The sequence below is a fragment of the Rhinatrema bivittatum genome, chromosome 19 (genome assembly GCF_901001135.1).
Source record: "Rhinatrema bivittatum chromosome 19, aRhiBiv1.1, whole genome shotgun sequence".
NCBI classification, from domain to species: domain Eukaryota; kingdom Metazoa; phylum Chordata; class Amphibia; order Gymnophiona; family Rhinatrematidae; genus Rhinatrema; species Rhinatrema bivittatum.
The window spans coordinates 40,583,626-40,598,324 of record NC_042633.1 but is presented as its reverse complement, the minus strand read 5'-3'; the positions used below and the strand labels follow the sequence as shown (position 1 = coordinate 40,598,324).

At 53.5% G+C, this 14,699-nt stretch overlaps 1 protein-coding gene across 2 annotated transcripts in view; it reads right to left on the bottom strand.

Annotated features, from left to right (window-relative positions):
• Window positions 1-5,835: 5,835 nt before the first annotated feature.
• Window positions 5,836-14,699, bottom strand: part of LOC115080123 (kinetochore protein spc24-like) — a 29,644-nt gene continuing 20,780 nt past the window's right edge. For both annotated transcript variants that reach the window (XM_029584162.1, XM_029584161.1), the window contains 6 exons: window positions 10,743-10,883; window positions 10,467-10,640; window positions 9,737-9,881; window positions 8,529-8,633; window positions 7,744-7,820; window positions 5,836-6,811 (listed from right to left, as the gene is read on the bottom strand). In XM_029584162.1, the coding sequence (XP_029440022.1) occupies window positions 6,705-6,811; window positions 7,744-7,820; window positions 8,529-8,633; window positions 9,737-9,881; window positions 10,467-10,632 (600 nt within the window). In that variant the 5' untranslated portion in view covers window positions 10,633-10,640; window positions 10,743-10,883 and the 3' untranslated portion in view covers window positions 5,836-6,704. The remainder of the gene's footprint in view (window positions 6,812-7,743; window positions 7,821-8,528; window positions 8,634-9,736; window positions 9,882-10,466; window positions 10,641-10,742; window positions 10,884-14,699) is intronic.

Below are 14,699 nucleotides of genomic sequence, written 5' to 3'. Positions count from 1 at the left end.
GATTTAGCCTTCCCCGTGTGCGATATTTACCGCTCACCCTCTCTCTTTCTTACTCACATCGCATCCCTCGGTCATTCATTCATTTAACCGATATCTGGTTCCATGCGAACCCCTCTGTCACAATCAGACCGTGAACACGGAGCAGTGAGAGCAGGCTGGCGGGAAGAGCCGCTTAAACCCCGGGGACCTTTGCACGGTTTGCAGGACTTGCAAGCTTAAAGCCTGGGGAGAGGGAGGCCGTAAAGCGCCGCTCATGCCTGGGCCAGAACCCGCGCTTCCCCCCAGCCTTAGCCCCCATTGCTCCTTCCGTGCTAAGCGGCTTTTCCCGGCAGGGCGGACGCTGCCCGCTCTCGGAGCGCACGGCCGGGCTCTCGGTCACCGACCGGAAGCTACAGCTCCGCCACGGTTTTAAGGGCGAGAGAGGCAGGGTGGGAGCCTATCACAGGGGAGCCCTGCTGCAGCCCCGCCCCTTCCTGCTGCTGCGATTGGACGGCAGGGGGAGGAGGCGGGGCACAGCACAGCCCGGTCCCGGCCGTTCCTTCGCAGCGAGCAGGAGCTTCAGAGAGCCCCAGAGAGACGGATCCAGGCCCGGGGGAGAAGGTGGGGAGAGGCGCGGGCAGAGGGGACGTGGAGGGAGGGACCGGGTCGCAGGATCTCACCCTCTGTCCGGTCAGGAGCTGCAAAGAGCCCTACAGAGAGAGATCGCGGCCCAGGGGAGAAGGTGGGGAGAGGCGCGGGCAGAGGGGACGTGGAGGGAGGGACCGGGTCGCAGGATCTCACCCTCTGTCCGGTGAGGAGCTGCCGGTGGCTGGGAAGCTGCTCTGTAGGATGCACTTTCCTCCCTCAGGTCCCTTAGCAGCTTGGAAGTTAGGGGGGTTTAAACCAAAACATAGAACGCACTGCAGTGACCCCCCTCCTCACTCTCTGCCCAGGTCTGTGCCCCCTTAATCCTCCGATCCCAGTTTCCACTCCCCCCCATAATGTTCCTGCTCCACTCGGCAGTGCTGGACGGTCTGTGCCGGCAAGAGATGGCTCGGAAGCTCCCCCGCAGCCCGGGTCTAACAGCCCCTGCTGGAAACCCATACTCTCTGCACGTTTAATGTTTGTTTGCATAGGGGAGGAGGTTTCACCGCGCACTGTGTGCGTTAGAAAGATTCTTTTATTTTAAGAGAGAACATTTAATTCTTGTGAGTGCGGGCGAGGAGCTGTTAATCACCGGAGGGTGTAATACAAGAGAGTGGTGGAAAGAGGGGTAAAACCCCGGAGCCTCTGTCCCCGGCTGCCCGGAGAGTGCAGAGCCGGCTGTGAAGGGCTGGTCCTTAGGCTGGAGTCCTGTGCTAGGAGAAGAATAAGGGGTAAAACCCCGGGAGTGTTTGTACCCAGCTGACTGGTGGCTCAGTAGCTGTATCTGACAGCCAGAGATAGCAGCGAACGTGAGCTACAGGTCCTGTATTAAGTACAAAGTAGATGTTCATATGTGATGACAGCACCGGCTGCCACCCCTGACCACTCTTATCCCAGATCTGACCTTTTCAGGGAGTAGAAACGCCGCCCCACCGACCTCCTAAAAGATATCTTTACCCGGAGCACTAGAGCCTCCCAGGATCCACGGGTGGCTCAGGTCTCAGAGGGAGCCACTAATAAACCACAAGTCCCGCGGTTCACATTCAGCTTCTTTTTTATTTAAACACACTTCGATGTGATTTTTATTACAATAAAGTTAGTTATCAGGAAAACAGCAAGTGCACAACACCTCTCTCCATCATAATTCAGTCATCAGCAGATACACAGTACAGAACAATATCCCCAGCCCTTCCTTTATTCCCCGCCCCGGAGAATGCTCGGATTTCCCCTTCTCCTAGGGCTTCCCTATAGTTGTAAAGGATCCAGCCCGTTCCTCCGCATTGCCCTGACCTGCTCCATCCCCTGTGCATCTCATCCGGACGGCTGCAGGCCCGCGACATTGCTGGACCGGCGATCTTCTTCCATTCGGCCGGAACCGAGCATCTCGCAGCCTTCAGAACCTGAGACATGAACTGCTTGACCTGTGCAGGAGCCTCCTCGATCGCCGCATTAAACAGCAAAAAGTTAGATTCCCATAGGAAAGCAGAGCTCCTCAGAGTCTTTATGAGCTGCTGAAGGGCTCTGCATAAGGGAGCGATCCCCACACAGCAGCATCGCACACGTCCCCCGGTGCCTTCCTCTCCCCTGGGCCGCGATCTCTCTCTCTGTAGGGCTCTTTGCAGCTCGCGGCCGGACAGAGGGTGAGATCCTGGGCCCCGGTCCCTGCCTCCACGTCCCCTCCTGGGCCTGGATCCATCTCTCTGGGGTTCTCTGAATCTCCTGCTCGCTGCGGATGGAACGTCTGGGACCTCAGGGCTGTGCCCCGCCTTCTCCTCCCTGCTGTCCAATCGCAGCAGCAGGAAGGGGCGGGGCTGCAGCAGGACTCTCCTGTGATAGGCTCCGACCCTGCCTGTCTCGCCCTCACAGTAGTAAGTTGCGGGAGGGAGGGGGGAGACCCACCTGTCATGGCAGTGCTGGACGGTCTGTGCCGGTGAGAGATGGCTCGGAAGCTCCCCCGCAGCCCGGGTCTAACAGCCCCTGCTAGAAACCCATACTCTCTGCACGTTTAATGTTTGTTTGCATAGGGGAGGAGGTTTCACCGCGCACTGTGTGCGTTAGAAAGATTCTTTTATTTTAAGAGAGAACATTTCATTCTTGTGAGTGCGGGCGAGGATCTGTTAATCACTGGAGGGTGTAATACAAGAGAGGGGTAAAACCCCGGAGCCTCTGTCCCCGGCTGCCTGGAGAGTGCAGAGCCGGCTGTGAAGGGCTGGTTCTTAGGCTGGAGTCCTGTGCTAGGAGAAGAATAAGGGGTAAAAACCCGGGTTACAGTCTGTAACCGGCTGACTGGTGGCTCAGCAGCTCTGTCTGACAGCCAGAGATATCAGCAGCGAACGTGAGCTACAGGTCCTGTATTAAGTACAAGGTAGATGTTCATATGCGATGACAGCACCGGCTGCCACCCCTGACCACTCTTATCCCAGATCTGCCCACAGTCCTGCCGAGACAGAAAGCTGAGAGCTTAACTCCATTTACCAGCTCAGGTGGAGTGGCCCATGCTACATAAAGCATGCTCTTATTAACCAGACACCACAGAACAGCAGCTAAAGGCAAGGCCGACAGAGACTCAGGGAGGGCTTTACGGAGCCAGCCACCTGCGACTAAACACCATGGGGGTTCATGATTACTGTCCACCGGTGGGTACAGTCTGCCGCAAGCCCTTTTCTCTGGGCGATAGGAATTGGAGAGGCGTTATTCTAAGCTATTCCTCGTCGACAAAGCGTTACAGTTCTCCCAAAGATCTTAAAAAAAAAATGAAATAAAAAGGATTTATCTCATTGGTGAGTAATGCAGAATTAAACCCCGGAAAGCAGCTCTGCAGTTCTGTCCAGCGCTCACTCGAGCCTTCTGAGATTACTCAATGTACTGCATGCGTAAGTACTGAAAACACTTAAAAACAAAAAAGTGCTGGCGTTGCACGTGCAAGAGCCCGGGAGACGCGCCTCGTGCCATTCCGTTCCTGGCTGCACGCTAACGAGGACTAAAGATAGGATCGCGCTCAAAAGGTTATTGTCTCATCTCTCAAAAAGCAAAAAAAAAAAAAAAAAAGGAAGTGTAGGAGAGAGTGCTTCCTTCCAGAGGAGGTGAGGAGGACGAAATTCCAAAAACAAATAAAAAAGGCACGACTGGAGGTGGAAGTAATAAATAAAGGGATGCGTGGAGGTAACTGGGCAACTTCTCTACAGGAAACAGCGAAAAGATACGACGGTTTTTCCACATTTACCTTTGCCGACAGAAGCACAGACCGAGCAACCCGGCATTTACCCTAGTAAAAACCAACAAGACACTTAATTGTATCCAAAATGAAAAACACGGTATGTCCCCAAACCTCATGTCCTACTGAAATACAAAAACAAGCCGACGATGGAACATCTCGGCGCCCTGCTCCTACAGTCGACCCGTCAAGCACGTCTGGCAATTGGGCCACACTCTTAAAACAAGCAATTATTACTCAAATACCTAAAAAACCAGATAGGCAACAGTCAAGAGCTGGCTGATTACCATCAAAACTAATCATCAACGTACCAATTTCCTGGATACTAGACTCCGAACATGGTTTTAGGAAAGGGTTCATCACACAAGGCAATACTCCGGGGCTACATTCTGGCGCCACTCGAGACCACTGTACATGCAATACCTTTGGCTTGATTATCTGCACTGGGCATATGTGGTACGGATGTGCATTTCTTGGCCATTCGTTTCGCGTTATGCGCGAATCATGAAAGAAAACAAACAAACAAAAAACGAATGACCAACAAATGTGCATCCCCGATATCTGGAACAGTCCTTAAATGGTTCACATCCTATCTTACATGATCGCACACAAGAAATCAGGATAGGTCCACAATACTCCAATGGTTCTTCATTTACATCTGGTGTACCACAGGGGTCAGCTCTTTCATCCATTCTGTTCAATATATACCTAAGCCCCTCTCTGCATATTGCTTTCCTGCCTTGGTATTAAAGATGGTATTCAGTTCTTTGTCTTGTTTTCAACATCATGGTCCAACACATTAAACATTCTTTCACTCTGTACCAATACAATCAAAATGCTGGCAAACACATCACAGGTTACAACTTAATCTTAAAAAACTGATGTTACTACAGTAACTGAATCCCTTCACTCCATATCAGACATTCATTGACTTTGGACAATAATCTATCAATGAATGCACTTACTTCCAATGGTGTAAACATTTTTCACAAAATACTGAAAAATCTGAAACCCACGTTAAACTCGCAGGATTTCAGGACTATATTACAGGCACTGATACTGAACTCGTGTAATTCGTTGTATCTTGGCTTTACCAAATCCATGCAATGCGTCCCTTTACAAATTATTCACAATTCTGCGGCAATGACCCCGACAGGAAGTCAAGCATGAGATCCCATTGCCCCCGCGTGGATGAAATTACACTGGCTGCCCCCATAGAAAGCCCTCGGCCCGATATCTGAGCTTTTAAATAATGAATCATCCACCTGGCTAGCTTCAGCCCTTCGTCTTTACAAACCCAACCCCGTCGACCGCGATCTGCGAGTAAAAATCTGCTGGGAGTACCCACGGTAAGACTCGCCGGACCCGAGATTACACGGAAGAGGGCGTTTTCCGCGAGGGACAATCTACCAGAGTCTGCACCTACGGCCTTCAAGGAAGCACTAAACGCGCACCTACGTGAACCGGCTTTTCTGACACGGACAGGTTCTAGCAGTCTGGGGGGGTTTGGTTTTTCTTCTTTTAGTCCGTACGTCTGTTTTAATATTTACCTGCGTTAACGCTACGTAAGCCGCCGCGAAATGCTGCGTGGAACGAGCGGGTTAAGAGAATTTAAAATAAATAAACTTGCGCGGAGAAGCAGCTTCTACCCCCTGACTCGCGGATGTTAAGAGAAAGGGCGCGGGGACTGCCGTTACAGCCAAGGCCAAAAGCAAAGCACCGTCAAGCAGCGGCAGCATCTGAAGTATCAAGCGGGCTTCTCGTCCCCGTAAAAGTGTTGCCAGCAGTAATTTTGTTTCGGGTTCGACAGGCGCTTGGTTTTCATTATAAATATTAAGGCGCGGTGGGGGGGGGGTAAGCAGCATGGAGCGGCAGCTTGCTTGGGGGGGGGGAGGGAGGGTGGTTTCTGCCGTCCCCCTTTAGGTTGCCGTCTGGGGCAAGCGCCGAGCGGACGACGGCTCTACAGCCAGGAAGAAGAAAATTCAGGCACTCGCCAGTAAAGCAGAACAAACTCAGATTTAATGCACGATGCGTGTTTTTTTTCACACAAGAGGATACAGGTTTACTGAACGCAGGAACGCTTTCCACCGGTACAGGCAAGAGACGGCAGGAAGGCGGGGGGGGGGGGGGGGGGGGGGGGGGGGGGGGGGAACGAGAGGCTTCCCAGGACTCCTGACCGTGAATGAACTGGAGGGAGTGCGCGTGGCCTGTGCGTGTGGGGGAGGGGGGGATGGGTTTACAAACCTCGTGCTGACAAATACCACAGCCGTGATCCCTGATAATGCAGTCCGTCCCCCCCCCCCCCCTTATCAGAAAGGTCTCGGGTTTTCTGCCACCCCTGCATTAAAAAGCAATCTCTGCAAAGCCTTTCGGAGGCGGGATTTCACGGCCTCGGGGGGGAAAATCTCCCCTGCCAGAGGCTGCCAGCAGCAGAAAGATAAAAAGCGAATGGGGAAAAACAACCCTGGTTTCCTGCCGCCCCCCGCGCGCCCCCCGTGAAAGCTGCGACAATGTGGAGATTCCCTCCCCGCCCCTCACCCCAGCCCTGCGAAGGTCAGCGGGGAGAGAAGGGGGGAGAGCAGAGCTGCCGGGCCCCCGTAACCTCCCAGCCAGGGCGCTGCACTATGCAATGAAGACAGGAAGACCCGGGGGCCCAGCTCTGGTCAATTGCTTTAGTATAAATTTGTGTGGGGGGGGGGGGGGGGAAGGTGGTTAAGGAAAATAAGGAACAGGCAGAGAGGGTGGGACAGCCCAGGTCACGGGAAGTGCAAAGCCATTCTCTTGCTAAGCGCAGCTCGGCGCAGTCTGGGGGGGTGTCCAGGGTGGTCAGCGGGACGTCCAAGGCTGCGATTCCCTCTGGGAGCCCTCACCACTCGGTGGACACCAGGCTCCAGAGGTAGTCGCAGACGGAGCTGCCGGAGTGCTGCTTGCTGTCCATCTCGATGGGCTGGGCCAGGTCTCCGTTGTAGTGGACTGAGCAAAGGGGACGGTGAAGGAAAGGTGCCGGGATCTCAGACAATCCCCCCCCCTCGCAATTCCCTAGCCCGACCTCCCGTGCGGGGGGGGGGGGGGGGGGTGTGAAAAATCCCGGGTTATAAATGGAAGAGGCCGGGGACCCTGCTGGGGGTTACGACCGCTCGGTTTCTCTGCAGGGCTCGCTCTCTCTTTCTCCACGGCGCGTGCCCTCGTCCCGCACAGAAAGCGGGCGCCCGGGAAGAGGCGGGGGCGCGCGTCCGTTGAGAGAGAGGGAATCGCCGCGCGCTCGACTCTCCGCCAGGTCTGTAAATGTTCTTTTACACTCGGGGAGGGCGAGCTCCCAGGGTCAGCGGCGTTCGTAACTCCCGGAGACGCTGAGCTTGCTCTCAGATTCCCATCTGATGCTAAGCAGGCTATCTGGGGGGTTTTTTCCACTGGATCACCAGCTACCATCCCCCCCCCCCCCCCCGAAGGATCAGCTAAATCAGGGATGGGCAACGCGCCCACCTGATGTCCTCGGCGCTACCCGTCCCCTAACCCGGGTGCTCCGGTAACAGGGCCCCGGGTGCACGAAGCTTAAGGCAGCAGAAGCTGCCGCCTCTTGTCAGAGCTGGCCTGAGGCTTCCACGACGCCCGTGGGACCCCCGCCATTTGTACCCCCCCCCCTTTCCCAGGGAAATCGGATCCTGCAAAGTGCGAGGCAAAGGCCGGAGGAGGAGCGAGGAGCAGCCAAGTGCCAGAGGGAGAGCTCCCTGGGATGGGGACTGGGGGTACGAGGCGATCCCCACGGACTGCGGGCGCTCTCCGTCTGTGACTGCGGGGGTACCTGGGGGGGGGGCTTTCAGTATTGAAATAGCTTTACGGGTGAGGAATTGGCTTCTTTATCCTGTTTCCCCCGCCCCCTTCTCCCTGCCACCGGGAAAGGATACTACCCCTGATCAGAGTGGGGTCGCAGTCGTAATCCCACTGAATTCTGGTGACCTTGTGATACAGCTGAGCCAAGTACCTGAAAGAGCGAGAGGCAGATGGTAAGAAACCAGGCAAAACACACACACACAGACACACACAGACACACACACACCCACAGACACACAAATACACACACACGCACACACAGACACACAAACACACACGCACACCAACAAATACACACACAAAGACACACAGACACACACACACACACACAGACAGACACACACACACACACACACTCACGCACACACACACACACACAGACAGACAGACACACACACACGTAACGCTGAACACCTGCCTTACCGGGCTAAGTTTCACCTGCGCCCCCAGGACCCTTCCACACTGCCAGGCATTGATTTCGCCGGCTTAAAAAAATTTTTAATAAAAAAAACCCAGACTTATCCCTTCGACGGGGCGGAGAAATTAAAAACTTCCGGGTCCGTCCGGCTCAGTCGGGCCTTTGAATATGGACCTGGAAACGTTTCGCTGGCCGTTGAAAGAGTTATTGAGATTGCTCCTTCACTATTCCCATTACTCTCCATCTCTTAAGGGATTTAGAGGCTTAGGATCTCAAAGTTACGGCACCTCTCCCCCAGAACCGCCGTCCAGAGCCGTTTACAACGCATAATTACAAAACGCCGCCTTAAAAACGGATCGAGGGCAGGGGCTGGGAGATCGCTGGGCGCACCCCGAACCCAGGGAAGCCCGGTTTCGCTGCAGCCGGTTTACGGGGACCTACACGGCAGAGGGGATGGTGGTGGTCGTGTCCTCGTCCACTTCCTTCTGCATCCGCTCCATCTCGTCTTCCATCTCCCTCAGCTCTTCCAGCTCCTTCATCAGGAACGTGCGCCGCGTCAAGGAAAGGGAACATAAGAAATTGCCATGCTGGGTCAGACCCAGGGTCCATCAAGCCCAGCATCCTGTTTCCAACAGAGGCCAATCCAGGCCATAAGAACCTGGCAAGTACCCAAACACCAAGAAGATCCCATGCTACTGATACAATTAATAGCAGTGGCCATTCCCTAAGTAAAATTAACAGCAGTTAATGGACTTCTCCTCCAAGAACTTATCCAATCCTTTTTTGAACCCAGCTTCACTAACTGCACTAACCACATCCTCTGGCAACAAATTCCAGAGTTTAATTGTGCGTTGAGTAAAAAAGAACTTTCTCCGATTAGTCTTAAATGTGCTACTTGCTAACTTCATGGAGTGCCCCCTAGTATTTCTAGTATCCGAAAGAGTAAATAACCGATTCACATCCACTCGTCAAAGACCTCTCACGATCTTAAAGACCTCTATCATATCCCTGGAACAAGGGTGGGTGGTGGGGGCTCCCCGCGGGCCAGGTCCGGGAAGCCCAGGAACGTACAGTAATGGGAGGCTCGCAGTCACGTCGCCGGCTCGCTCGTTTACGGCCAGCGAAGATTCTGGGACGGTAAAGGTATAACCTGCGACCCCCGGGGACCTGGGAAGCTGCTTAAGCAGTCGTGGGGTAAAAAACCAGCAAACCCCCCCCCCCCCCCCGGATCTCCCTAAGTGACCAGGGCAGAGGTCTGCCTCTTGCTCCCCCTGGGCTTCCGGCGTATTCTTTCCTATGACACACAGGGTGGTGGGTTTGCGGCAATAGAACGCAAGCTGCTGCCGCTCGGACAGACTGACGTGCACTCTCTCTCTCTCTCTCAAGCCTCGGAGAGGGCACACGTGAGCAACCGAGCTCCCGCTGCTGGAGCTGCCAGCACGGCACCGGCCCAGAATCGGCGCCTACGAATCCTCAAGTCCTGAATATGTTCCCCCGAAGCCGCGCCCCCTGGAATTCAGTCCGTGCGCAGACCAAGAGCCCCGGAGGGCGCGCGCCTCGAAACCCTATCACGCGCTCGCTCCGCCCTCCCCCCGCCTGCTGCCTGGACCGCAGGGCTCTCCCCCACGTTAAGTGCCGGGAAAGGATATTTTAGCTCAGCCTCCAGATTGGTGTTCTCCGCAGAGACCTCTTTAAGCTCCCGCTCAATCTCATGCAGTTTGGAGAGGCCGCTCTGCTTCTTCGCTTCCACCCCGATCAGCTTCTCGGCCACGCTCTTCTCCACCGCTAAAAAGTCTGAAAAAGCAATTAAGCAGAGCAGCACTGTAAGCGTCTCTCTATGGTGGTTAAAAAATAATAATAATAATAATAATTAGACAAATAGGAGAAAACAGGGGCAAGCCGAACGCAGCAGGAGCCTCGTCCGAAACGGCACTCTGAAGGGGCTTGCCTTGGACGTAATCCATGCCCCAGCCGTGCAAGCCGGCTGAGCAAGGCTTTTGTGGGCCGTGAACGGTCTTTGTTAGCTGCTGCGCCAGTCAGGGGCCGACGGGTGCTGGGCTGCACGACTGCATCCTGAGCAAACTTCAGCCCTGACTCCCAAAAGGAGCATAATTACAAAATTAAGACTCTGGGGGTTTTTTTTTTTTGTTTTTTAAAGCGGGCAAGATCGGCAGAGCTCTTTCCTCCGGCCAGCGCGTACGGAGAGTTCGTGCACCGCGGAAGCGCTCGCGTCGACTCCGTGAATTCCTCGGCATTCCCCTAACCCCCCCCCCCCCCCGTGACGAGGACACGAGAGAGAACCGCAAGGGCTACCCCCCAAAGCCGCCGCAAACTGCTCGCGCTTTAAGGCTGATCCTGTAAACGAGAGCCGCGCCGTACCTTGAATGATGTGGGAGGCAGTGGCTTCCGTCTCCAGGAGCAGGTCCAGCATCTTCTCCTGCTTGTCCAAGGTCTTCTCCAGCAGCTTGTTGCTTTCGCCCGTGCACAGCACCTGCACGATCTCCTTGCTAATGTCCTCCGAGACCTGCAGGTCTTCGCTCAGCATCCTTAGATCTGTCGGCAAGCGCCGCCAATTAAAACGCTGAATTACAAAACCCTAAGCTAGCAGTTCGCTGCCTAGAGTTTGCTTTTCAGTCCCTGAAGAGAGATTCTTACCTGATAGTTTTCTTTCAATTAATGCAACAACAAAAAAAACCCCAAAGCAGTAAGGGAAAGGTGGTTCCGCTGGACGCGTCTGATCGGGGAACGCAATGGACCGGACGCGCGAGACGGACGATCTCCAGCAGAAGAGCCAGCCTAAAGGAAAATGGGATTTGTTTCGTCAGAAACTCTGGTGGCAAATTAGCGGGCAAAACGAGAAAGGAAGACACAGAGCAACGTCAGGTGACAACATCAAGAAAAACAGGCAAGATCCAGGCGAAAGCAAGAGGAGAGCAGAGCATGGAGAAAACGGACACGTTCTAGGGTACCAGCAAAGGTGGCACCCGATGACAAACAGACCAGCGCCACACTGTGTTCTTTTCCATGTCCGAGGAAATGAAAGGAGAATTCATGAAGCGCTGTGCAAACGTTCACTAGCGGCAGGAGGAGCACAAGCGATAGGGGTGAGATAGAGGGGACGGGGGGGAGAAGGGTGTGAGATGGGAAGGGTGAGAGGGAGAAAGGGAGGGGTGGCACAGTTAAGGGGGGGGGATAGGAGCAATGAAATGCGGGAAGGAGAAGGCAGAGCAGAGGGGGCTGGGGATTAGGGTTGTCGACTTTCGACTGTGAAACTTCCGAACACTTGGACACATGGAGTCGATTTTTGGCTCAGGCCCTTCCGCACGACCCCCTCCCATCTTGTCCTTTACTATTTGGTATCTCACCTCCCAGGGCTGGTGCCAGGGTATTAGGTCCACTAGGCAAAGATTACGGCTCTGCGTGACCCCCTCCCCCCCACACAATTATGACAGATTCAAAGCACAGCCCTTTGAGGTACAAACTATCACAACATGTAACTGGGAGGTGGATATTCAGCTGCCAGGCGGCTCTGCTAGTTAGCTGGATGCACTTAATCTGGTTAACTGGTGCTGTCCCTGAATATACCTGGTTATAAGTATACCTGGCTAACTTTCAGACAGCCCTCTGGCCTGACCAGAGTTAGCCAGATAAATCGCCTGACAATAAATAATCAAGCGAGCCGGCTAACTTACCTCCTTCCCTGATCCGCCCATTCCCTGCCCCTGACTCAGCTGGTCAAAAAAAACATAAGCGAATAAGCCACAGACGGCTCGATACAGTATCGTTCGGTCGAAGATTGCCCGTCTGTAACGTGCTGGGAGCGCACAATTCGGGCGCGTAAGGCGATCCAGCGATACAGTCTCCAGTTTCACGCGTCCTTAGCGCTTCTTAAAACAGACGCATAACCCTTTCCGCACGCGGCATGTAAATGAACGAATTAGCTGTATAATGAAGGAATTAGCTATTCCCCTCCGATACCGTAACGCGCGCTCAGATTATCTCCCGCTGTTTTGCCGCGGCCTTAACGTCTTAGTTTACCGCCTCCCCCTAGTAGGAGTTAGGACTGTGAGTCTAGTAACAAATCCATCGACACCGCTTAAGATACTCAAAAACAATAAAACACAATAAAAAAAAAAGCGATACAGAGATGATCGAGAAAATGTAATGATGTGGGACACATAAAACCTGTCAGAAAAAAAAATAAAAATTTTTAAATACCTGTCGGAAGGCCGCGTGGGTCCAGGCGGCGGGTGGACGCGCGTTAGTTTCAGACGACCAGCGGCGGGAGCCGGGGGGTGGGTGGTCGCGTGTTAAATCTAGGCCGGGTCGCACAGACGCGCATTCATCCAGGCGGAGGAGCCGGCGGCAAAAGCTGCCGGCTCCTCCGCCTGGATGAATGTGCGCCTGTGCGACCCCTGCGATTCGGTGCTCAAGGCAGTCACATGCCGTGACGTCACGCCTTGAGCGCCGAATCGCAGGGGTCGCACAGGCGCGCATTCATTCACTGCTGGTGGGGGCTGCCGGAGGCAGCCCCCACCAGCAGCGCATTCGGCGCTCAAGGCGTGACGTCACGGCATGTGACTGCCTTGAGCACCGAATCGCAGGGGGTCGCACAGGCGCGCATTAATCCAGGCGGATGAATGCGCGCCTGTGCGACCCGGCCTAGATTTAACATGCGACCACCCGCCCCCCGGATCCCACCTCCCGCCAGCCGTCTGGACCCACGCGGCCCTCCGACAGGTATTTAAAAATTTTGTTTTTTACACTTCCTGGTACCTGTCATTTCAAATGTCATTTGAAATGACAGGTACCAGCGCACCCAGGTTACTGTATAGGCGCTGTATTAAGTGCCTATACAGTAAAATGGGTTGCGTGGGCATAACCCTTCCCTAACGCTTCACAGCCGCGGCTTGCATTTGCATGCGATTAGAAGAGAGTATCGAGCGCTAGGTCAAGAGAACTGTGGGTGCGGGGAGGAAGGGTGCGCCTGACACTGCCGCACTGTTTCTACCGCGGCCTTAGAGTATCGAGCCGAGTAGGAGGCTACGGGAGAGGGGCGGAGACTCCTGCAATGACGGAGCTGTAGCTTCCGGTCGGTGACCGAGAGCCCGGCCGTGCGCTCCGAAAGCGGCCAGTGGCCGCCCTGCCGGGAAAAGCCGCTTAGCACGGAAGGAGCAATGGGGGCTAAGGCTGGCGCTGGTTTAAACCCAAAGCCGGGTTTATCGGCGTCGGTTTTCGGGACCGGTCTACGGCAGTCGCGAAAACCGTCTGGGTTCGTGTTAGCAAAGATGCGCTAAGGGTCCTAGCGCATCCTTGCTAACGCGACCCCTAATTTAAATATTGCCTGGCGCCCCTTTTGGAAGGGACATGTAAAGTTACAGATCTGTAAAACGCACGCTCTCTTGCTGCTGATACTGAGATCTGCCCCCAGTGAACCCTCCCGAGTGCTGAAGAGTCCGGTCACCAAGATTTAATGCAGAAACGCACAATCTTGCATGTGAGGCCCAGAAATCCCCGTGAGGAACAGAGGCTGCTTTCTGCTCTCTGGGACTCTTGTGCGCACCGGCCAACCGTGCCAGAAAAAAAAAAAAAATCACTCTTCGCTCCAGGTCTGTTCAAAATAAAAATCTGTATTGAAAGTGGTGACAGGAAAACCCAAAGAGAACACCAGTGGGTAGTGCTCCACAGACAACAGAAATCAAAAGATACAGCTGTCACCTGGCACATTTCCCCAAAGGGGTAAGCTCTTAGGGGCAAGTACCTTTAGTGTACTGCAGATCTTCTCAGGTCCTCTCTCTCTCTTTCTTTGGTGAGCTTCTGGCTGATTTGCTTGATCAGCCAACACGCTGTGGCCTTCTCCCGTAGGGCTCTCTGCTCCACTGATCCAGGATTCTGCAGACCCCCCTCCTTTCTTGGGTCTCCTCAGCATCTGATACTTCCTCGGGAACTCCTTCTGGGCTCCTTCTGCGTTCCCTGGTACTTCCCTTCCTGCAACCCTGAAGTTCTCTGGTCTTCTCCCCACAGACCTTCCTGCGCTGGGATAATGACCCCCCAGGGTCTCCTGAGGCTAGGGACCCTATTTTTTGCAGTGGATTTCTGTAACTCTACCTTAATGATTGTTAAGTGCCAGGAACTTGTCCAAACCTTTTTTTAAACGCTGCTATACTAACAGCTTTCACCACATCCTCTGATAACAAATTCCAGAACTTAGTTAACTTCATAAATACATAATAATTTACATTGCTTAAAATAGTTCAACCCAATAAACAGTTTCACATTTTTAAGAAAAACCCTTTCCCTTTTTGAAAGTAAAATTAGTTCACCTTTGGTTGCAGATTCTCCCTCTGAACTCGGCTCAGTGTTCCTGTTAAGGTCTGAATGCCTTTATTAGAGAAGTACTGTATTTCTGGTGTGGTCACTTACAATCTCTCTCTCTTTCTTTTACGGAGGGTTATTTATTTATATAAATATTTTTATTCCACTTATAATGGCACATGCTAAGCAGAGTGCAGCACATATAAAAAACATATTAAAATTATACATTACATAGTAAAATATCAAAAACATTATACAATAATAGATAAATCTTCAAATAATATTCACTAGCTTTCA